Here is a 24633-nt window from a genome sequence, read left to right on the forward strand (position 1 = left end):
GGATAATTGTACTGCTAAGAATAGCAGTCATTTACAGAGCTGGTCATCCCAAAACAGTTATCAATTTGTATACAGTATATTTCACTTTGCTTGGGTACATGGAGGACTTTCTAGGGTTTTTTTTTTTTCTGAGAGCATTCTGCTCATCACTTCCCACAGAACAACAATATTCCATGACAATCATATGCCCCAATTTATTCAGTCATTCTCCAATTGATGGGTATTCCTTTAATTTCCAATTCTTTGCCCTGCTGCTACAAGTATTTTTGTATAAGTAGGTCCTTTTTCTTTTAAAAAAAACCTCTTTTGGTATTCATGCCTAACAGTATTGTTAGGTCAAAGGATATGCATAAATTTATAGCCCTTTGTACATGGATCATATCTTTTGATCATTTATCAATGACTTTTTTTTTTATAAATTTGACTCAGTTCCTTCTGTTTGAATAATAAGGCCTTATTAGAGAAACTTGCTTCAAAATCTTTTTTTACAATTACTATTGCTAACTGTAATTTCCCCCATTTAGAATATTCTATTTTTTTCTTTCCTTTCACCCTGCCCATCTTCAAAAGTGTTTTGCTACTGACCACTTTTTCCCCCAATAGGCCCTCTCTTTTAACACCCTTCTCCCTTCCCGTATCCCATTCCCTTCCTATTTTCTTGCAGGGTAAGATAGATTTCTATACCCATAATGAATGTGTATGTTATTTCCTCTTTGAGCCAATTCTAATAAGAGTAAGGTCACTCTCTCACACTCTCTTCCCCCTCTTTCCCTCCACTGTAAAAACTTTTTTCTTCTCATTTTTTATGGCAAATAATTAAAACCATTCCACTTTTCCCTTTCTCACAGTACATTTATTTCTCTCCCCTTAATTTCATCATTTTAAAAAAGATATTTTCCCTTCATATTCAACTTGTATCTGTGCCCTCTGTCAGCAAATCACTCTCTTTTATCAAAGAATTTACCCATTCAGGGACCTCTTTTAGATTATTAATTATGTTTATGATTATGAGTGATATTTCATATTTACGTATTTTAAGGTGAAATATCCTATAATATCGTCATCTTTTAAAAAGTACTGAGATACAATGGCCAATGTAGATAGAGTATCAATGCAGCATCTGAACTGGCAAATTAGATTAAACTGTGTTTTTCTCACTTATCTTTATTTCTGTTTTCTTCACAGCGTTTATACACAGAGGCTTGGGATAAAGATAAAACTCAGATTCACATCATGCCTGATACACCTGAGATTATGTTAGCAAGACAGAATAAAATCAACTATAGTGAGGTAAAGATACCAGTTTTATTTTTGATATCTGTATCAAGTTGTTCTTGTGTTAGAAAATAGTATTAATAAAAATTAGGTCCTGGTTTTTGTTTTTCATATAGAGCAGATAGCTTCATGCAATTTCAAGGGCTTAAACTTATCTAATAAATATATTATTAGAAAGTAAGGAGTATGGATACCATCCATCTCTTCTCATGGAAAAAGAATGTAAAGTTTATGCTTAACTACTGGTGAAGTCACCACCTTAGTATTAGAATATTAGCAACTGGTCTGAAGTTTATGCTCTGAGCTCACCCACTCCCTCTGATAACGTGAAAGTTATTTTATTTATTTTATTTAATTTAAAGAAAAGTAATTCAAAGTTTATTAATTGTATTAAAATAAGAAGTCTTAGATCCAAAAGATTAAAAATGCCTGAGAACAATGAATTATATATTTGTATGAATTATTTATATAATGAAAACTATTTTTGTGAATAAGCTATTAGGAATTTTTGTTTGTCATGTATTTATATAAGCAGAATTTTCATACAGCTTTGAGAATACTCATTTGTCCACCTGCCTAAGGATAATCGTTATTTTCCTAAGACTATAAAAATACTCTGGAAGGGCTAGCAAAGGTCAAGTACTGCTCCCCAAACCTTTGACAATAATAATTTGCCACCCAAATCATTCATTTTTGCCAATAGTGAGCATGTCAAATAGTTATAATCAGGAACATGAATTTTCTATTCTTTTGTATTATAAAATACAACAGAGATCAAAATTATCCACAATCATTTGGATATTTTCTTTTAGTTTTTTATTTTAAGGAAAAAATTTTTTTATTATTGTCTATGATCTGTTCCAGATAACTTCAAGTCAGGAATCACATCTTGAATCTCTCTTTCCCTCCCTTTTATCCTTCTTTCCTTCCCTCCTTCCTTCCCTCCCTCCTTCCTTCTTTTCTTCCTTCCCTCCCTCCTTCCTTTCTTCTCTCCTTCCTTCCTTCCCTCCTTCCTTCCTTCCCTCCCTCCTTCCTTCCTTCTCTCCTTCCTTCCTTCCTTCCCTCCTTCCTTCTCTCCTTTCCTCCTCCCTTCATCCCTTCTTTTCTCCCTCCCTCCCTCCCTTCCTTTCTTCTTTCCTCCTTTCCTTTGCCCTTCCTCTCTCCCTCTCTTCCTCCCTCCCTCCCTCCCCCCTCCTTCCTCCCTTCTTCTCTCCTTTCCTCCCTTCCTCTCTCCCTCTCTCCCTGCCTCCCTCCCTCCTTCCTTCCCTCCTTCCCTTTCTCCCTCCCTCTCTCCCTGCCTCTTTCCTTCCTTCCTTCCTTCTTTCACTCCTTCTCTAATAGGTCTTTTCTTATGACAAATAACAGTCAACAGTATTTTCCTGTGACTGAGCAAATATGCCTAGAGTTCCTAGAATCCCTTTGGGTAACATGTAGCTGTTTCTAATTAATACCTTCTTTAGATGGGAATAAAACAGCTTATTTTACACACTTTAATTTTATTAAACCAGGTCTGATGTGTAGAATATTTACTTTTTCAGACTACTGCTATCAACCAAATCATTATCTAGTTTTAAAAGTTTCACTCAAATACTTTTATTTCTAGAATTAGGTCATTATATTAATTTTGCAAAGATTGGTTTTGGAAGATTAGATTTCAGAATGGCCCACTTAACAAGCAACAACAAAAAGTAAACCCAAAACAAAAGGGGAAAACCCTTTTTTTCTTCCTTGCTCATTAAAACAAATCTTTATAAGCTTTTTGAATCTTCTTTTATTCTGTTACTTTTTCCAATCCACCAGGGTAAATAATTCATATTATTTCTGTGGCAGAAAACTTGAAAATATTAATAGTGGTATCTCCTATGTTGAATTTTAAAAAATTAATTGGTAGTTTGAAAGAAATCTCTTTGTGTTGTCTACAACTGTGAGATGAACCAAGTCTATATTTGTGTTTACAGAACCATGAAAGGACAAATGCTTATGGTTATTTCTGAAAGCAAAAAATATAATAAAGTATTGGCTTCTCTGATTATGAAAGAAACACACTCAAAAATATTTAGGTTCGGACAAAGGTGCTGAAAATGTCATTTTAAAGATTTGAAGATATAGTTTATTTTTACTTATTTTTAAACATTATTTCTATTTTAAAATTTGAGACAAATACCATGTACCATATCTTTATAACCTACACAGTGCAGTGTAGCATTGGGCTAAGAGCTTTACAAATATTTTATTTCATCCTCAGAACAGGACCAGTGAAGGTGCTCTGGTCCTGGAATCATTTAACTTCTATCTGCCTTAATTTCCTCAACTATAAAATAAATTTTAAGAATGATACTGACCTCCCAGGGTTGTTCTGAAGATGAAATGTGATATTTGTAAAGCTTGTACAATGTTTGTCACAAGGTAAGTGCTTAATCATTGCTTGTTCCTTCCTTGTTTTCCTCCCTTCCTTCCTTCCTTCCTTCCTTCCTTCCTTCCTTCCTTCCTTCCTTCCTTCCTTCCTTCCTTCCTTCCTTCCTTCCTTTCTTCCTTCCTTCTCAAATAGGTCCTTTCTTGTGACAAATGACAGTCAAACAAAACAAATCAATGTTTTCCTGTATCTGAGTAAAATGCTTAGAATTCCTAGAGTTCCCTCGGAGCCCACCTATCTCAGCTGAAACTTCTGAAGTTACAGGATCATAACTAATCAATGCCTTGGTCAGAGTTCAGAAGTCTTTCAGTATTATTTTCATTTAGATTATAGTGGCCATTGTATTGATTTAATTTATTTTCAAACTTTTTAATTTAATTTTTTTCTAACATTAACAGACAACTGAAATGAACACTTTCATATACATTATAAAATAGAAAAAGAGAATTATGCACAACACTGAATATCTATTATGGGAATAGTCTTTTTCTTTTAAAATATATTATGAATTTGTATTATCTTATTTTCAATCATTGTGCAACCACTGTATTTTAGAAAATAATCATTGATTTACTATAGCAAAGAAACTATTGATACTGAAGGAAAATCTTAGCAATTGTGCAAGAACAAGTTAATATTTGACAGAGTGTTTTGAATTAAAGATAATGGTTTAGTTGAATACTTAAGATATGACTTCATGCTTCCTTAATAACTTAAGTAACCATGTATAGTTCTTTGTCTAAAGGATATATTTTTTTTGACAAAAAATAGAATATTTTTCAGGATGCATAACAAGTTATGTCTTTCTCCAGAATCTATATAGACATGCTATGGAAGAAGCAAAGAAAGAAGGTTATGACTTGAGAAGTGATGCCATTCCAATTGTGGCTGCAAAAGCATCCCGGGACATTGCCAGTGATGTAAGAACAATGATTTTATGATATTTTGAGCAATAAATTCAGTATAAACATAAAATATTGAAAGTCATTCCAAAAGAGAATATTGGAATTTTATAATTCCAAGAGACCATAGTTATTCAGTTCCTCCATTTTATAGATAAGAAAGTTGAAGCCATAATGTTAATGCTTCTGCCCCACCCATCCATCTATCAAGGTAATAAACTAAGTTAATTCTAAACTGGACCTAAAAATTAGATCTCTGGATTGGTAGCTCAATGCTTTTTCCCATTACAAAAGAGATTCCTTTATTTAAAAAAAAAAATGTTACTGTTCACATTTTAGGAACATGTAGAGACTCAGGGAGGAAATCATGCCTAAAAGAGAAAGTATTAGAGAGATTAAGGAGATTGCAAAAATGTCTTCTCACAGAAGAAATGTTTTCTTGCTCGAAGAATATGTGATTCCTTGGCAATTTGTATTTAATAATCATTAAACACCACTTAAGCCTCTATTATGTACAATGCACTATGCCAAGTATAGTCTAAGGCAGAAAGTTAAATAAGACATGATCCATACTTACAAATAATTTATAATGCAGAGGAGGTGAAATGACATGGACACAAATAAATATAACACAAATTAGAATGTGATACATATATGTGCATATATATACATATATATGAATATGAAGTACATGTATCCCTTCCACATCACCAGAGTTAGGGAAACAGTGTCTTTGCAATCTGGAAAATCTATTTGAATTTTTTTGGCCCTCTCTTTTACCAGAAAAGAAATTTGAATTTTTTCTTTTCTTTATAGTACCTTATTGTAAAATTTGGGTTAAGTATTTGGTCATGGATTTTATGTCATCTGTTGGCCTTTGAATGTTGTCTGCAGCTTCAGCAAAATTCCCCTCAAATTCCCATTTAATTCCTTACACCAATCTGTGATATAGTAAAACCACAATGGGGAAAGTTGCATTGTAGAAGGGGTAACTATACTAAGAAATAAGATAAAGCAGAAATCACTTCCTGCTTATGGTAGTATCATGAAGAGTATCTTTTTTAAAAAGTAAAATTTGAGCTGGGATTGGAAGAATAGGTGAGAAGCCCTTAGGTGGAGATAATATGAAGGGCATACATGAATAAAAACAGTGGCAAGAGACCACAAATTATGTTCAGGAAATGAGGAGTGGCCCAGTCTGACTAGAGAATCAAGAAGGTGGGAAGAATAGTCTGAGAAAAGTTCAGTATTAGTGAATCCAAAGGAATAGAACCAAGAAGAAGGGGATAGTCAGCTGTCATATGCTACAGTAAGTTTTGGGAAGAAAGGGTTATAAAAAAGGCTACTGGGTTTGGCCAATAGGTCACAAATAAGAAATGAGTTTCAGTAGAGTGATTGGGACAGAGAAAAAATTTCAAGGGCCTGAAATATGAGTGGATGGTGAGGGAATGGAAGTTTAAGTTCCATTAAGGGAACTTAATGGATGAACTTAAAGGGATGTATCAGTTTAAGTAACTTCCACAGACTCACATAGCTAATAAGTGTCCGAGAAATGTGATCTAACTTGGAGCTTCTATTCTGTCTTATCTACCTCAGTACAAATACAAAGAAGCTTATCGCAAGCAGCTTGGTCACCATATTGGTGCTCGGGCGGTACATGATGACCCTAAGATGATGTGGTCACTACATATAGCCAAAGTGCAGAGTGACCGGGAATATAAGAAAGAGTTTGAGAAATACAAGACAAGGTACAGCAGTCCTGTAGACATGCTCGGCATTGTGTTGGCCAAGAAATGCCAGACGTTGGTCAGTGATGTGGACTATAAGCATCCTTTGCATGAATGGATATGTCTGCCAGACCAGAATGACATCATTCATGCTCGCAAGGCCTATGACCTACAAAGTGATGTGAGTATATCTTGTATTGATTAAATATATTCAAAAACTATGTGATTGGAAAATATCCATGGAAACTACTTTGCAACTATTTTGCTAAAAGTAAATTTAAATCCTATTATGTATCTGACATAATTCCAAGGATAGACTGACTTCATTGTTACAACTTTGTTTCCACAAGTGGCTTAAAATATTTGGATTCTTTCTAATTTGTTCCCTATGAGAAAATTCTTATATGAAAGCAGAGGTGTGCTCATAAATATTTAATAACCAAATTTCTGAAAAGGAAAAAAAAAGGAATGCAACAACTTTTAAATTTAGTCTGTATTATTGACATTTTCTTCATCACTTTCTTAAGTCTACACAATCAACAAAACAATACGTTGAGTGCTGGTTTGTGGAATTTGTCCATTTCTGATGTGTAAAATGTTACATCAAAAATTTAACAGTTGGCTTTCTGTTATGAACTGGATCCATTACACCCCAGGAAGAAATCTAAAATTATCATATTATGCATTTTAAAATTCGTTTGATGTTATAAGTATGCAGACATGAATATGTTCATCAATGTGGAACCCCTAAATTTCTGTTCACAAAGCTGAAAATTAAGGATTTTTATTAATGTGGACATTCCTTCTACCAATGAAGATTGAAACTTTCCTGCACTTAGTAAATGTGTTTTTAACTATCACCTGGAGAGCAACCTTCAAATGAACCTCTCTAAATGTAATTGGTTTGGTTCTCAAGTGACTGACATACTCTATTACATTGTCAGATTTATACCTTCCAGGGGTCCTCAAACTACGGCTGTGGGCCAGATGCTGCAGCTGAGGACGTTTATCCCCCTCTCCCAGAGCTATGAAGTTTCTTTATTTAAAAGCCCACAAAACAAAGTTTTTCTTTTTACTATAGTCCAGCCCTCCAACAGTCTGAGGGACAGTGAACTGGCCCCCTATTTAAAAAATTTGAGGACCCCTGCAAGCCTTTCAAGTTTGATGGAAATCTACCTATGTTTATTATCCACTAGTTTAGCCACCAAAACCCCAGAATTATCTCTACGGCATGATTCATGACACCAGTGTGGGACCATGTACATAGTGATGTTCAATCCAAACTTTTGTGGGGGGTTTTAATGCTAGAAACTTTCACTTTTCTCTGGTGAAAAGCATTTGGGAAATAGCAGTCTTAAATGTTCATTAGTGAATTTTGTCTATATGTGTTCGTTTGCAGAATATATATAAGTCTGACCTTGAGTGGATGAAAGGCATTGGCTGGGTCCCAATAGGGTCCCTAGAGGTTCTTAAAGCCAAGAGAGCAACAGAGATATTGAGTGACAATATATACCGGCAGCCTCCAGACAAACTGAAATTTACAAGTGTCACAGACTCTTTGGAACAAGTGCTAGCAAAAACTAATGCTATAAATATGAACAAGGTGAGTTCTTAATCTCTGGACCAATGATCAGAGCTTCTGGTTACTAAATATAAGAATTAATTAATTTATCTATTTATAGAAATTTGTTTTATTTATTTATCAAAATGGGAAAATATGATGTATGATTATAATGACCATATATCTTGAATTAGCTGGAACAATATGGATTTCAGAACATAAAGGGTAATTTTAACAGTTAACCCGTTAACCTTTGTCAAACCACGTCTTTATTTTTGATCCAAAAAATATGGTCACCAAAGCTATGATTTCATTTTTAAGACTATGTATATTATAAAATTCATAGTAATCACCTTTGAAAATGACATTTGTTATACTGTTTTTTAGTGACACGAATGACAATTTTGAAAAATGAAATCAATGTTAAAATGCTACATATTTGTAGCATGTTGTAACTTTATTACTTTTAGAATGTGACAAAATATGGTATTTTTTAATAGGCCCATTGACAGATGTGAAGAAATATAGGATCATAGATTTAAAGCTTTAAAAAACTCTAGGAACAGTTGGATCCAATCCTCTCATTTTACAGATGAGGAAACAGAGGCACAGAATGCTTAAGGGACTTACCTAGGATCACACAGTTAGTGTCTAAAGTAAAATTTGAACTTTAATCCAAGTCCAGTTTTCTACCCACTGCACTACAAATAACATTTAAGAATTTTCAACCAAGAAAGTATTAGACAAAACACTCTTGGAAGTAATCAGCTATCTGGTTATGAGGGTGAAAATTTATATTGATGTGTTTGGTTTTTTTTTTTTTTTTACATAGTCAATGTGAGAATTTATTCTGCTTGATGATACAGTTTAAGGACAATTTTTCTTTTTTTCTAACTTAGAGAGTAGGATGGGAGATAGATCAGGAGAAGGAAGGGAGGGAGGGAGGAAGAAAGGAAGGAAGGAAGGAAGGAAGGAAGGAAGGAAGGAAGGAAGGAAGGAAGGAAGGAAAACAGAGTCATTAAAATATCTTTTTTTCACGCACAGAAGGAAGATCAAAAATCACAGAAAATAGGGAGTTATGAAAGTTACATGTTGAATTTATTTACTATTTCAAAAGAAAAGTAAGCTATACATAATAGAAATGCACAATTTCATGCTTGTTTTATTTTCTAAGTTCAGAATAAGGACATTTTAAAGAGGAAAAAAAGCTATATTAGATGATTAGAAAAAATGGTAATTCTCTCTCCCTATTTTATTATCACCATAAGAAGAAGAAAAGAAGATTCTGGTAAACATATATAGGAAGAAAATAGAAAATAAATTTTTTCTTCCTTTTTTAAAAATAGCGTTTATATACAGAAGCATGGGAAAATGATAAGAAAACAATCCATGTCATGCCAGACACACCAGAAATCATGCTTGCCAAACTCAACAAAATAAACTACAGTGCGGTGAGTAACCTTAAGAATGGGTGGGAAAGACCCTTATAAAATAATATAAAGAGAAAAAGATAGAACCCAAAGGACTGAGTGCACACTGAATTGTGAGGGTAAAAGAGGCAAAGGGAATGAGAATGAAAAAATCAAAATGAGAATTCAGAATGAGTAAAAAATACTTATATTTTTCATTGAAATTAATCCATTTAAATGTGGATAGTTGCTAAATTTAGTTGCTTAAATTGGTGTTCACTTTTAAACTTTTGAAAAATTTTTAATTTTTTAAAAAAGACAAAAAAAGGAAGAATGGATAAAGGTAGAAATATACAGGATATGATTGCTGCTTAGCTGTATAGAATATTATGACTTATTTATGATGTGCTATCCAGTTTTTAGGGCAGTGGGGGAGGGTTAGGTGAGATTACTGTTAACAGTGTTTAAAAAAAAAAATCCCTATATCTCTACCTTCAATTATAGAACAAAAGAGTAGTACCACTATTGTTTACTCATCCTTGTTAGAATGCTACAAGATTTAAAAGTTGATCAGGAAAAGAAGAGTGGCTGGGGAGGAAGTGATAAGAATTATAAATCCTTTAGAGAGAAATAACCTCAAAGAAATGAGAGACTTCCTGGCCCATGTGGGTATCAGAGCACAGTTCAGTGATAATTGACAGCAGTTTACCAGTTTGTGGTATAGGAATGACATTTCCTTAAGGACCTCAGAAAATTTACTCTTTCCACCAAAACTTAGCTTCTTGGGGTAATTTCAATGAAAATCAAGTGTATTTATTTAGGTTCATTTAATTTTCATAGGGGAAAATTTCTAATGGAGACCAAAGTTTCTTGTCAAAGAATGATTACCAATAACTTTTTTTCTCCATAGAAACTTTACCGACTCGCCCTGGAGGAGTCTAAGAAGGAAGGTTATGATCTACGGGTGGATGCCATTCCAATTCAGGCAGCTAAAGCATCTCGAGATATTGCTAGTGATGTAAGTCAACATTTCTGGAAGTCTCTGGAGATTTTTCTTCTACAGATGTGCTTAATGCTTATGAACTCTGATTTTTTTTTGGTCAGCATTTTAGCTATTTCTATCTGTCTACATTTCCACTGTCTATAATTTGCATTATATCCACTCTTCATAGACTTAGTGGAAAATGATTGCAAATTTTTAATAGTCAGTTTCCCTGTTAGTGAAGGAGGAAGTGTTCAGAGATACATATGTATATAAACATATAATATATATGTGTGTGGGGGTGTGTTTATATATATACATATACACATATATGTATGTATTATATATATATATATATATATGGTCTAAAATACATTCATTCTAAATGTTTTTTATTAGTATCATGGAAATAAACCCCCAAAATAGTCAATTTAATTCAACAATCATTTGTTGAGGTCTTACTGTGGGCCAAGTTGTGACAAAATCTAGAGGTACAGAGACAGAAACAAAATTGTCCTTGTTTTTAAGGGGCTTAAATTTCAATTTAGGAATACAACAGGAACACATATGAGTCATTACAAATTGTTGATAATGTAGTTAGGGGAGACACTCGAAATTGAAGAAATCATGAAAAACTGTGTTAAAATTGCCATTCAGATTGCACCTTGAAAGAGTCTAGTGTCCTAAACAGCAGAGGTGAGGCATTCCAGGCATAAAATCATAGACTGTGTATGGAGAGACTATACAATGTCCTGTACAAAGCCTAGCAAGTAAGCCAGTTAGAACAGAATGTAAACTTCACAAAGGGGAGTCACATGTAATAAGGCTGAAGATAGACTAGGATCAGATTTTAGAGTTTTAAATACCAAATGGATGAGTTTGAGTTATATGCTAAAAGTAATAGGGAGTTACTGAAAATTCTTGAACTGGGGAGTGACATAGGCCTGTGACCCTAAGTTTGCTAGAGGCACACAAGAGATGCTATTTTCCAAGATACCAATTAAGATACTATGGCAATAGTCCAGATGAGAAGTCATAAGAGCTCAAACATAGAGAGCTCTATGCGTGGAGAAGGGATAGGTTTAAAAAAAAAATGTTGTGGAGCTTAAATTAACAAAACTTGACAGCTATAGGGAGTGATGATGAAGAGTGAAGGCTGGAAGATGACTCCAAGTTTGCAAACCTGAATAATTAGAAGGATAGTGGTACAGGAATGGGAAATTTATAAGAGGGGTGAGTCTCAGATAGAGGATAATGCTGAGTTTGAGATTCTTATGAGATATTCAGTTTTGAATACCCAATACTCTTTAGCTGATTCAGAGCCATATATATCATAGGGGAAGATCAAAATTGGATATATTGATCTGGTCATTTGATATTGATATTGATTGATTTTGATATATCTATAAAAATGGTCATTTAATCCATGAGAATTGGCAATATTGCCTAGAGAGTGTGCAGAGAGAAAAGAACAGAGGATACAGGATGGAGCCCTGGGTTGAGGAATGGATACTGATCCAGTAAAAAAAACAAAAAACAAAAAAAAATCTGAAGTGACTTTGCCCAAAAACATACAATAACCTGAGATCTGGGACTAAAGCCTAGGTCTTCTGGCTCCTAGTTCAGTGGTTTAAATTTTCTTTTTGGAGTTTTATGGTCTGATATTGAAATACTGAAAAGGAGCAATCAGAATGAAGACAAGAAAGTAAGGAGAAATTGATGTTAAGAAAACCCAGAGAGAAGAGAATATAAAATAGGAAAGAGAGGCCAATAGTGTCAAATATTGTAGAGCAAAATTTCAGTTTCCAGATCATGGATATGGAAAACTTGTGAATGACAGTGAGATTAAGAGGTAACCATTCTTGGGTGTGGCAAAGTTGGAAATAATAAGAAATGAGGCAGGTGATAAATGGAGGAGTCAAGGAAAACATCAATATACTTAATGAAATTCCCAAATATAAATGTAGGCGTTGGTGTAGAAAACAAAACTGTGAATCCCTTGAGAAAGGAGAGTAATCTCAGAGCTAGTAAATAATTATGACAAGAATTTAAATATGTTAATATATCTTAATGGAGTAGACCAAATCCCTAGATTAGAAATGACTTCTGAGTCATGGTAGTAGAAGAAATATCTAAAACAGGCTTAGAAGGACAAAAAGTGTGCCTCTTCATTCTCGGGATCTAGGATGGTGAGGGACCATGAGAAAAGGTACACCTTGGGGCAGCTAGATGGCACAGTGGATAGAGCACTGGCCCTGAAGTCAGGAGGACCCAAGAAAAGATACAATTAGTGCTGGAGTGACTTTTGTAATCTTGGGGAAGAGGATAGTGTTGTCTTCTAGATTTATAGTGTCAGCTTGGGGGAGATTATAGTGTCATCTTGGAGGAGAGGATAGTGTTGTCTTCTAGATTATAGTGTTATCTTGGGGGAGATTATGGTGTCATTTTAGGAGAAAGGATTAGTGTCTTCTTAGGGGAGAGGATAGTGTTATCTTTAGGGCAATTACATTTCTGTAAGTACCAGAAAATAGAAGGTTCATGAGAGAAAAATGTCTAAGATGAAGAGAAGTTTTAAATTTGGACAATATTAGACCATAAAACTCCAAAAAGCAAATTTAAACCACTGAACTAGGAGCCAGAAGACTTAGGCTTTAGCTCCAGATCTTAGTTTATTGCATGACTTTAGACAAAGTCATTTGACTCTCTAGAGCTTAGTTACTTTATCTCTAAAATGAGACTAGTAACACTTTTCCTATCTACTTCACTGAATTTTTATGACAAGGAAAGACAAATCTATGTGAAATCAGTTCAAAAAAATGTAAAGTGATGTACAAATATAAAGTATTAATATTAGATAAAATGATTATGCCATTTTTCTTTTCTAGTACAAGTACAAAGAAGGCTATCGTAAGCAACTGGGCCACCATATTGGAGCCCGTGACATAAAGGATGACCCCAAGATGATGTGGTCTCTACATGCAGCCAAGATCCAGAGTGACAGGGAGTACAAGAAGGACTTTGAGAAATGGAAAACCAAGTTCAGTAGCCCAGTGGACATGCTGGGGATTGTCTTGGCCAAGAAGTGTCAGACTCTGGTCAGTGACATAGACTACAAGCATCCTCTGCATGAATGGATGTGTCTGCCAGACCAGAATGATGTCATTCAGGCTCGCAAGGCCTATGACCTCCAGAGTGATGTGAGTATACAAAATGCTTTTAAAAATTCAAATTTGAATTACATGCAAAGTGTGTACTTCTTTTGATTACTGACCGTATGATGGAGTATAGATAAAATATAATTAGCTAATTTCAAAATTAAAAGTATTCAGACAGATTCTTAACGGAGAACAAGCTAATCCATTGAAGTATACAAGGTAATTTTGAAAACCATGTTCAGTTTTTCAAACATCTTTAGTAACACTCCTGGAATGAGAAGATTTGGTCAAATCCCTTGTGAGAATAACTAGTCACTGGTTCTAAAGCCTCATATAAGTCATTTAGTCTCTCTGTACTTTAATTTTCTCATCTTTAAAATGGGGATGGTATTTCACATCCTACCAAACTCTCTAGGTTTTTTTCAAAATGTGAATTTGATAGCAAACATAAAATGTTTTATAGACATAAAACATTCTGTAATTTTAAGATTATTATTTTTAAATGCTGAGATATGTGTAATGAAATCAGAAGATAAATATTTTCCCTCAGGATATAAATAGTAATTTTCTTCAAAATAGCATTGTATAATTGGACTAAAACATACTCAGAAATTGAGGTGATTATGGATCACCTCAATATAAGATATTAGGCTACATAAACTTACATATTCTAAACCAGAATAAGCAATATTAAATCTATGAATAAATGCATATGAATAAGTATGCTTAACGTGTGAGTTAAATTATCATCATTTCCTGAAATGATCCAGTGTCATTGCTTTTTCAGGCTATTTACAAAGCTGATCTGGAATGGATGAGAGGTATTGGATGGGTTCCCATTGGTTCTGTAGATGTTGAAAAGGTTAAGAGAGCAGGGGAAATCTTAAGTGACAAGTTATACCGCACACCTGCTGATCAGCTCAAGTTCACTTGCATCACAGACACCCCAGAAATTGTCCTGGCAAAGAACAATGCTCAGACCATGAGTAAGGTAAGTTTCTGACTGCCTCCTGTCCCACCTGCCAGGGAATTCTTATTCTTTCAGAAATATCTTACAGATGAAAGTCAAAATTATCCCTATTAAAGCATAAACAAGAATCCTGATTTACTTTTTATGTATAGAAAGTTCCACTCTAGTTTCCAATGAATCCTTTCTGAGCCCTGTGAACAACCTGTGCCTCCTGTAAAATGAGTGAAAGAGAGAAACCAGGAGTCTCCCGCCAATCCAGAAAAGCAATCTACTTGTCTTCTTGTATCTTGATTTTTTATTCTTCAGGCAGAGGACTGTTAGGTGGCTTTGGGAAAGTTGGTTTATCTGAGCCTCCAGCACATTTCTTGATGGAACTCCATGCTTTGTTTTTCATATAACAACATCATGATATTGTACAAAGGAGTCAAAGTCACAGCTCTTCCTCAACTCTTCCAAGATTCAACCAGATTAAAATATAATAAAATAAATCAAAACACAATAGAACTTAGATAATATTAATATGTGGTTTTCTAAGTCAATATGAAGTGATGGTTTAGTGGTCCCATTTCTACTACAAATGTTAGCTATTATTATATATTATTATAATATATAAATATTAGCTATTATTATATACTAATTTATCTTGGGCCAAGTCACATAATCTTCTGTCCATTTCCTCATTTGCAAAAATGGAAGTTGACTAAAAAGTATCATTATGATGATGATAATAATAATTATTTTTTTGAACTATGAAAATTCTAAAGTCCCCTCAGATTCTGAGAGTCAATATTTTCTATCATTTCTTATTTAACCCCACTCCTTAGAAGGGCATGGAAACCTGTACCCTGACGCTTTACCAGTTAGTGGACAGAAGGAGAATTTATCTCCCTGGTATCATTTTCTAGGGATCATTCAGCAATAACCTGAGACTATTACCAAATGAATATGCATACATATCTTACAAATATACACATACATGCAACTGTCTTCTATATCCAGATGACATCTTTTTATCAAGCCAAGTTGGAGTATATGACACTATTAATTTTTCATCCTGCCTGGGTTCAGGAAAATGAGAAGAACTTGACAGCAGTGACAGCTCACATTGTTAACTCACGTGTATTACTTGAACTAATCGACCATGTGGATATCAAAAATTCATTTTCAACCCAGAAGTGAGGGGTGAAGGGCTCCTTTATTTGTTGTAATACAGAATAAATTATTCCACATTCTCTGGAATATTCAGTTATCTCTTTTATAGTTCTTTTGTTGAATTATGCTGGACTAAATTGAAGTCACCATCCACATATCTCCTGTCCCTATTTTTCATGCTTGATATTTTTACTGCTTTGGAAACAATGGATGCTTTAGTTTCACATTATCAAATTAGAGAAAACTATGAAAGAGTCCTGTGTAAATGGATTCTCAGGATCAGAAACTTGTTTCATGCCACATAATAAAATCTTCATTAGATCATAGCTTCTTGGGATCCTCTAAGATACTGGATCTCTAATTTATAAGGAGATAATTGGCCCATATAAGCCTCTGTGGGCACCTGTGTCCAAGGAAATCTTCATGAAATAGAAACTGGGGGCAGCTAAGTGGTGTAGTGGATAGAGCACCATCTCTGAGTCAAATCTGGCTTTAGACACTTAATACTTCCTGGCTGCGTGACCCTGAGCAAGTCACTTAACCCCAATTACCTCAGCAAATAAAATAAAATAAAATGAAGAAGAAGTAAAAGAAGAAGAAAAAGTAAAAGAAGAAAAAGAAGTAAAAGAAGAAGAAAAAGTAAAAGAAGAAAAAATAAAAGAAGAAAAAGAAGAACAAGAAAAAGAAAAAGAAGAAAGAAATAGAAACCATCATATTATTTAATCTTACCCATGGAATATCTACCAACTTCTTTTAATCTGTGAAAGGAAGCCTTTTGCTTTGAGATGCTTTTGCTGATTCTTAAATGTTAAGAAAGATAAATAATTGTTTTGTTTTGCTTTGTTTTTGAGATGAATGTTTGTTCTTGGCCCCACAGCATCTGTACACGGAAGCTTGGGATGCTGACAAGACCTCCATCCATGTGATGCCAGACACACCTGAAATCCTCCTGGCCAAGAGCAATTCTGCTAATGTCAGCCATGTAAGGCCAGTTTTTGGTTTGGTTTTGTTTAGTAACATATATATATAAAGTACACATTTCATCTTAAAACTTTCTTCCTTTCCACATTTGAGCTATTTAAGCTGCTTACTCTTATCTTGTTTCTCTTCCTAGAAACTTTATACTCAAGGATGGGATGAATCAAAGGTAAAAGACTATGACTTGAGAGCTGATGCCATTCCAATCAAAAGTGCCAAGGCCTCAAGGGACATTGCCAGTGACGTGAGTATCTTTCAACTGAATTCTCACAGACCTCAGAATATCAGATGTTCCCACAGTTCAGGAGGGTACCTTCTCCCCCACCTTTTTTTTTTTTTTTTTTTTTTTGCTGAGACAATTGGGGTTAAGTGACTTGACCAGGGTCACACAGCCCAAGAGGGCACCCTCTTTAGGAGTCCTTCTGCCTATGCTTCCCAACTCTGCTTCTTAGCTTTCTGGTCTTCCTCTGATACTTCTTATTGGAAAAAGAAATAATAAGTGAACTGTGGACTAATAGATTTTCACAAAAAGAAGAAAAAAGATTTTTTTTGACAAAGATAGAGATGTTTTGAAAAGAATTTGAAAGAATAGAATACCAATAAGAAAAATTTTAAATGCCACTATTTTTAGTTTTGTGATATTTAAGATTTAGCTTTTAGTTGTTCAAGAAAGTGAAAATTTTGACACATCAAAATATGAAATCCTTGCTAGTGCTTTAATTTTTATTGTTGTTGCTGTCTGGAACTAACAAAGCCTGCTTGTTATAGAAGGGTTTCTTTTTTTCTTTCTTTCTTTCTTTTTTTTTTTTTTTTGCTTTAAAAATATATTATCTTTTGTTTTTGCATTACAATTAATTCTCTATATATTATACCCCACCCTGTGACAATCCTACTGTGTAACACACACACACACACAAAAGCAAGCAAAACCACCTAATATACATACTGTGTCATTTATATGGTAGTGTGCCTAAAATCTGATTTTTGTTGTTTACTAGTACAAATACAAAGAAGCTTATGAGAAACAGAAGGGTCACCACGTTGGAGCCCAGTGCGTGGAAGATGATCCCAAAATTATGTGGTCCATACATGCAGGGAAGATTCAAAGTGAAAGGGAGTACAAGAAGGATTTCCAGAAGTGGAAGACCAAGTTCAGTAGTCCAGTGGATATGTTGGGCATCTTGCTAGCTAAAAAATGCCAGACTCTGGTCAGTGATATTGATTATCGCAACTATTTCCACCATTGGACATGTTTGCCGGATCAAAATGATATTATCCAAGCAAGGAAAGCTTATGAACTACAAAGTGATGTAAGTTATGCTTTTTAGTTTCAACATCTAGATTGATAAATACTTACATTGGTAAACATGGGTTTGGAATGGGGTAAACTGACATTTTCTAGTTCTGTTTAACACAAAACCTATGTGCTAAGTAGCTTTAGTTCGCTTTAATTCAAAGAAAGAGGCATTTCCCCTCCCCCCCCAACAAAAGCATTTTTCATTCTTTAAACTCTTCCCAAATGGGCACTGTGTAATATTAAAAATTTTATTTTTCAGTTAGTTGTTAGTTCTGTCTAAAACTCATAATAAAATATGAAATGTAACATTCTGCTTGTAGAGTGTATACAAAGCTGATTTGGAATGGCTACGTGGCATTGGCTGGATGCCCCAAGATTCAGTGGAGATGACTAGAGTGAAGTGTGCCCAAGATCTCATAAATGAGAGACTCTATCGAACACGACCAGAAGAACTGAAATTCACAAATATTGTTGACACTCCTGAAGTCGTATTGGCTAAAGCCAATTCTCTGCAGATGAGTGAGGTAAGATTAAATTTGATGCACCCTATCTTTCAGGCCATACTACCTAGATTGAATTAAGAGGCTGGGTTTTGAAGGAATGAAAGTGATAGCTTGATTTTGAGGGGGAAATAATGTATTTTCATGGAGTCTTGGTTCAAGTCCCACTTCTGATGTTTATTAGTTCTATAATCTTAAGCAAGTCACTAACCTCTGTTAACCTCAGCTTTCTGATCTGTCAAATAGTGATAATTTTTTTATCTTTTATTATACTTTTATTAGCTTCTTTTCTAGGTTGTTCTCAAGAACAAATCTTAGAGCTATATAGATGTGTTTTCCAAAAAATGTTCTATTCTGATCATGAAACTGAAGCTACATACTTAAGAAATTCTGGCACAGTCACAAGGGAGCATGGCTTTCCCCTGCCCTGTCTCCAATTTCAAATTATTTCAGAGTTTCCAATGTAATGAAAAATTTTCATTTCCTTAAAAATTATCAACAAACATTTATCAAGTCCTTACTGTGTGTTACATTATGTTGAACATTTCTATATAACAAATAGTTGTAATAACCTCACATTTAAAATAAAGCATATATTTATGAAGCAGACATTTTGTGCAATGCACATGTCAGGCACTAGTAATGCAAAGCTAAAGATATAGTCCCTATGTTTAAAAACATGATATGTACAAAAGCGTTACATAAATATAAAGTAGTAGCATGTCTTAGAAATAAACTCCTTTGGAAAATGCCATCTGCATCTATAGAGAGGAGTATGGAGACAGAAAGTTTATTGAAGCATATCATTTTCATCTTTCTTTTGGTGGTGTTTGCTTTTCCTTTCTTGTGGTTTTTCCCTTTTGTTATGATTTTTCTTTCCCAACATGACTGATACGGAAATATGTTTAAAATGATAGAACTTATAGAACCTATATCAGATTGCTTATTGTCTTAGGGAAGGGGGAGATAAGAGAGGGAGAGAGAGAAAAAATCTGGAACTCAAAATCTTACAAAAATGAATGTTGAAAACTATCTTTACATGAAATTGGGGAGAAATGGAACAAAAGGAGATAATAAATGGGAAATGCTATACAAAAAAAAACAACTCTATAATATTTCTATCTTTTTCCTCAGTGGTTATATAAAGATGCCTGGAATAAAGATAAGACAAACGTCAATATTCCTCCTGACACGCCAGAGATGTTACAGGCCCAACTCAATGCCATGCAAATCAGCAAGGTAAAATTCATGGACAGGAAATGTAAATTCTTTCATTCATGTTGATCATGTAGGAAATGACTTAATTAGCTAACTAGAAATTTTGACAATTTTTTAATAACATTAACTATTTTTTCCCTATAGTAATATCTTCACTGAGAAACAATAGTTGAAAGTAGGCCACCCTTTGATTAAGAAAAAGCTAGATTTAAGCCTACCTAAAAATACATATTGGCTCAGAATGAATCTCGAGGCCCTAGGCCACTCCCTAATACTCAATAGCAAATGCTTATGATCAGCATTAATGAAGGGAGTTTCCACACCAATTATTGCCTCACAAGATGAAATCCCAGTACAGACTAAATATTAATATAGATAGATTTCCTTTATTAAAGGATGAAACCTCTACTACATGTCAAGGATAAAATACCTTTTAAAAACTCTGGCAGAAGGCAATTTAGGTACATAAATAGATACTTGAAGTAAATAATATGATCCTAGGCTTCTGTTTTTGCTTCTGATATAACTCTTTTAATCTTGAAAAATTATGTTATATCTGGTACCTCAGTATGCCTAGAATAAATGATAATTCTAGTCAAATACTCTTTGGAAGCATTCAACCTCCTTTTTTTGTCTAGGAATCCAGACATTCTTGGTTAAAAAAAGGTCATATGAGGGAAGGAGAAAGAAGTGCAGTTATTATAACATCAAGGTGAAATAATTAGAGGAATCACAGTATAGAGTTGAAGAATTGGAAGGGACTTTGGCAGCCATCTAGTGCAATTAATTTCTGAAAGGAATTCCTAGTATAATGTACCCAATCATCTGCTTTTATTTAAGGAAGGCTACAAAAAGAAGGAGTCCACCCTCTCCAGTGAGAGCCTATTCCAACACTGATTGTTAAGAAGTCTTTTCTGACCTCAAGCCTATATTTGCTTACTTGTAATTTCCATTAATTATTCCTGGTCTTTTCCCCTAGGGCTAAAAATAAAACAAAATCCTTCCCTGATTAGACATCCTTTTAAATACAGTACTTGAAATCTATTTTCTCACCCCAATTCTCCTTCTCAGTCTTTTTTTTTTCCTCTGGGAAGAATTGAGAAAACAACCTAAGATCTTTTTTTGCACCTTGATCATAGCCTCATGTCATATATTTTATACTTAGTATTCTTTTTAGAATCTAAATTATTTTCAAATGTACATTTCAGCATAGTATATATTAATCAACAAGTCCTATGGATATACATGCACATGGACTATAGTACAAATTTGCTTAGCTGTCAACCCTAATCAGAGTCTGCTTATTTGGCCCAAGTATAATCAGTTGTCTTTATTTGCTTGTAAATTAATTCTGTGTTTCCTTAACAGAAACTGTATCAACAAGACTGGGATGAAGCCAAACAGAAGGGTTATGATATAAATAAGGAAGCCATTGAAATCAAACATGCAAAAGCATCTAGAGACATTGCCAGTGAGGTATGTTTTCTATTCTTTTCCCATCTCAATTGAACTAATAGTCGAGTCCATTAAAATGTTTCTAATTAGATTAACTCATGTTTAAAGATCCTTAACTTGTTCTTTCTCCTTCTCTAAAAGCTTTATGTTGTTTTGTACTTTTTAAAAAACTTGAATAGGCTGAAAATTCCAAGACCAAGCAATAGAGACTCATGATAGCTGAAAGCAAATTTGCAAACCAGGTTAACATTGATTATTTATTAACTCCTGAAATGTGTTTTTGAAACAGAAATAAACAAAACATCATGAAGAGTTAGTTCTCAGTTTTTGGGAAGCAATCAAGAGTCAATAGAAACATCACAATGTCACAGTGTGTTTTCCACATCATTTCTCTATTAACTGTGTTTTAATATCATTTATTTCCTTTGTAATCCCATTTGTATTAATTTGTTCATTTAAAATTTTTATTTTGAAAGAATCCATAAGTTTCACTAGATATGACAGAAAAAGGTTAAGAACCCTTGGTATAGCCAATACTTCAACATTTGATTTCTGGTGGGTTTAGCTATAACAATCCTAAATATGTTTTGAAGGTTATCTAACACTATCAAAAAAAAAAAAAAAAAGAAAAGAAAATGATGGCTAGAAACAGCTATCATTCATGTCCTACAATTTGTTTTTTCTTTTCTTTCTTGCTTTTAAACTTAAATGCAAAATAGGAATCTATTTGTGACTTTTCTCTAAACTATCCCTTTTTTGTTATCCTTTACAATATGCTAATATGTTCTAGAGACATTGCCTAGATTGTTCTTTCTCACTTTTGACTTAAAGACTTTGTAGGGACTGCGTCTTAGTAGACCCCTTATCAGTTTCTAGTCTTCCTCTTTTGTTCAATTTAATTTCTACAATATAACCAAAGGTTTTCTTTCTCTTGTTCCATTTCCAATCATTCCTTTTCTTGAAATCCAGAGATTTGATTACTGAAAGGAAATTCTTATAAGCTTAAAGTCTATATTATTACTCAGTTGCCTTCCTCTCCTTTTTCATCCCAGCTGATGTTTCCTGTTCCTATTTACTATCCTTGGTCCCTCTTCTCCTTTTTATACTGTTCTAAGCTCATATCCTTTAAGAAATCAAAATTTACTTAAGATGAACTAATTTTACTGTGAATAATGAAGCAGTTTACATAGAAGGTATTTAAAGTTTTTAACATAAAAATTTAAAACAAAAGATCCTGGGATAACTATTTTTGCATATGTGTTTTTGTCTGATTTTTCACTAATCTAGTATAAGTACAAAGAAGGTTATCGGAAACAACTGGGCCACCATGTGGGCTTCCGTAGCCTGCAGGATGACCCCAAGTTAGTGTGGTCCATTCATGCTGCCAAGATCCAGAGTGACAGGGAATATAAGAAGGCTTATGAGAAGTCCAAGCTCCACTACAATACTCCATTGGACATGATGGCAATTGTTCAGGCCAAGAAATGCCAGGTCCTAGTCAGTGACGTGGATTATCGCAATTACCTGCACCAGTGGATATGTCTCCCAGATCAGAATGATGTGATCCAGGCTAAAAAAGCCTATGAACTTCAGAGTGATGTATGTATAAAATTATTTTATTTTTTAGGCAATATTTTCAAAGTTAGTGTTTTCTAATGAAAAGATAGACCTTGACAACTTTAATATGATTTTAGGAATCCACAGATTTTCTTTGTGAATACTTGCTATCCTATAACTTTTCAGTAATTAAGTCTTATTCAATTTCCCCAAGGTCTTTTCTCATTTTATATCTGGATTATCTGTGAAGTTATATAGAATGAGAAGCAGATCTCTCTCTTTGGAATCAAAGCTAAAAACGTCTCGAATTTAATTCAAAATTAATTATAGATGTTAGAAAATCTAAGTTTAAAAAGAAACCAAATATGTCTAATTTTGCAGGAAATCAACCAATAATATCTCTCAAATTTTCCATTCCAAAGGCAAATTTCTGATAGGTAACAAAGCCCATACTAGTTGTTATTGTTTTTTAAAAAGTAATCTATTATTGCTTCATCATAAATTCTACTTTTAAATTCTTACTCTCAGCCTTGTGAATGTTATAGTAGCTTTTCTTGGGGGCATAATAAATTTTGGCATATAAAGTATAATGTGGATTGCAAATCAAACAATGCTTTGCCTCTTAACAAGAAAATAAAACACAATAAATTTAATGATAGGCTTCCTGTCGTTCAGAGGCATGAAGATCTCACATTCAGATTTTCCTTTCTTTTGTGTGTTTTATCTGTTTACTTTAGAATATATACAAATCAGACCTGGAATGGTTGAAGGGTATTGGATGGTTGCCGCAAGATTCTGTGGAAGTGAATAGAGTAAAGAATGCCCAAGAGCTAATAAATGAAAGGCTGTACCGCACAAGGCCTGAAGCTCTCAAATTCACAAGCATTGTTGACACCCCTGAAGTTGTCCTGGCAAAGACCAATGCTCTACAAATCAGTGAGGTGAGACTGGGAGGGAATTAGAGTAATTAAACTCAAGGCCTGCTGACCAGACATCATCATCTGCAACACTTCAAAGGCAATCCAATGCAAATAGAGCTCTACATACTTTCTGTACTACCAGTCCTTTCAGTTGAATAAACAGGTATTTTAAAACACTTGCACAATCAATAGTAATTTGCAGAATAACATAAATTTGGATATCCATTATTTTTGATCACTGTGTAAACACTTTTAAATGAATTTATTAATAAACTAAAGCTCGAGGATGTTTATAAACTTGGTAAATACAAATGCAGTGAACATTTTCAGACTTAGTTGAATATATTGCAGGCTCCAATAAATAATTTGGGTCAGACAATGACTCATAAAAATGGCATTTATACATTTCTATCTATAGTCAAAGGAGAATTTCAAAATGACAGTATGATCATTCTCAGATTTTTATGTGCACAGATACATAGAAATGTGTATAGGGAATAGGCTAAATGTACTGAATCACCCAAGCTCATACTTTCTACTTAACAACACTGATGGGTCATGTGGTACATCAGGAAAAATGCTAGTCTTGTAGGCAGAGGATCTGAGTTCAAACACAGCATTGCCACGCAAATCCTGTGGGATCCAGGTAGATTGTTTAACTTCTTCTATGCTTCAGTTTTCTCATCTATAAAATGAGTTAAAATCATGTATTCTTCCAACCCTAAATCAATGTGTTTATAAATTATTTTTCCACATAGGAAAGAGTATCATATTTGTCAATAAAATGACAGAATTATTAAGATAATTTTAAGATTTTTGCGGACATATCCACAGATAATTTTTTAGTATTCCTCCAAGTTCTTTTGTGATATTTTAGAACATATTTGTAATGACATTCCTTTGATTTACATTTTTTCAGCCATTATACAAAGATGCTTGGGAAAAGGAAAAAGCAAATGTGAACATTCCTGCTGACACCCCTATGATGCTGCAGTCCAAGATCAATGCCATGCAGATCAGCAATGTAAGTTATTAAAATGAAAGCCATCTTCTCCCTACAGTTATGTATGTGTGGCCATATCTGCTCCTGTGATGTCTTTTTCTATCTAAAAATACTCAGTAGGATTTGACACCTGAAATTTTCTTATTATTTCTACCTTTT

At 33.9% G+C, this 24633-nt stretch overlaps 1 protein-coding gene across 6 annotated transcripts in view; it reads left to right on the plus strand.

The window, feature by feature from the left end:
• NEB (nebulin) overlaps nt 1–24633 on the plus strand; it is a 206663-nt gene that overhangs the window by 99509 nt on the left and 82521 nt on the right. For all 6 annotated transcript variants that reach the window (XM_031960690.1, XM_031960684.1, XM_031960686.1 and 3 more), the window contains exons 71-87: nt 1186–1290; nt 4501–4608; nt 6187–6498; nt 7717–7920; nt 9225–9329; nt 10198–10305; nt 13155–13466; nt 14212–14415; nt 16424–16528; nt 16661–16768; nt 17523–17834; nt 18142–18345; nt 19456–19560; nt 20908–21015; nt 22282–22593; nt 23289–23492; nt 24391–24495. In XM_031960690.1, the coding sequence (XP_031816550.1) occupies nt 1186–1290; nt 4501–4608; nt 6187–6498; nt 7717–7920; nt 9225–9329; nt 10198–10305; nt 13155–13466; nt 14212–14415; nt 16424–16528; nt 16661–16768; nt 17523–17834; nt 18142–18345; nt 19456–19560; nt 20908–21015; nt 22282–22593; nt 23289–23492; nt 24391–24495 (3021 nt within the window). The remainder of the gene's footprint in view (nt 1–1185; nt 1291–4500; nt 4609–6186; nt 6499–7716; nt 7921–9224; nt 9330–10197; nt 10306–13154; nt 13467–14211; nt 14416–16423; nt 16529–16660; nt 16769–17522; nt 17835–18141; nt 18346–19455; nt 19561–20907; nt 21016–22281; nt 22594–23288; nt 23493–24390; nt 24496–24633) is intronic.

Source organism: Sarcophilus harrisii, chromosome 3 (assembly GCF_902635505.1).
Source record: "Sarcophilus harrisii chromosome 3, mSarHar1.11, whole genome shotgun sequence".
In the NCBI taxonomy this organism is placed as follows: Eukaryota; Metazoa; Chordata; class Mammalia; order Dasyuromorphia; family Dasyuridae; genus Sarcophilus; species Sarcophilus harrisii.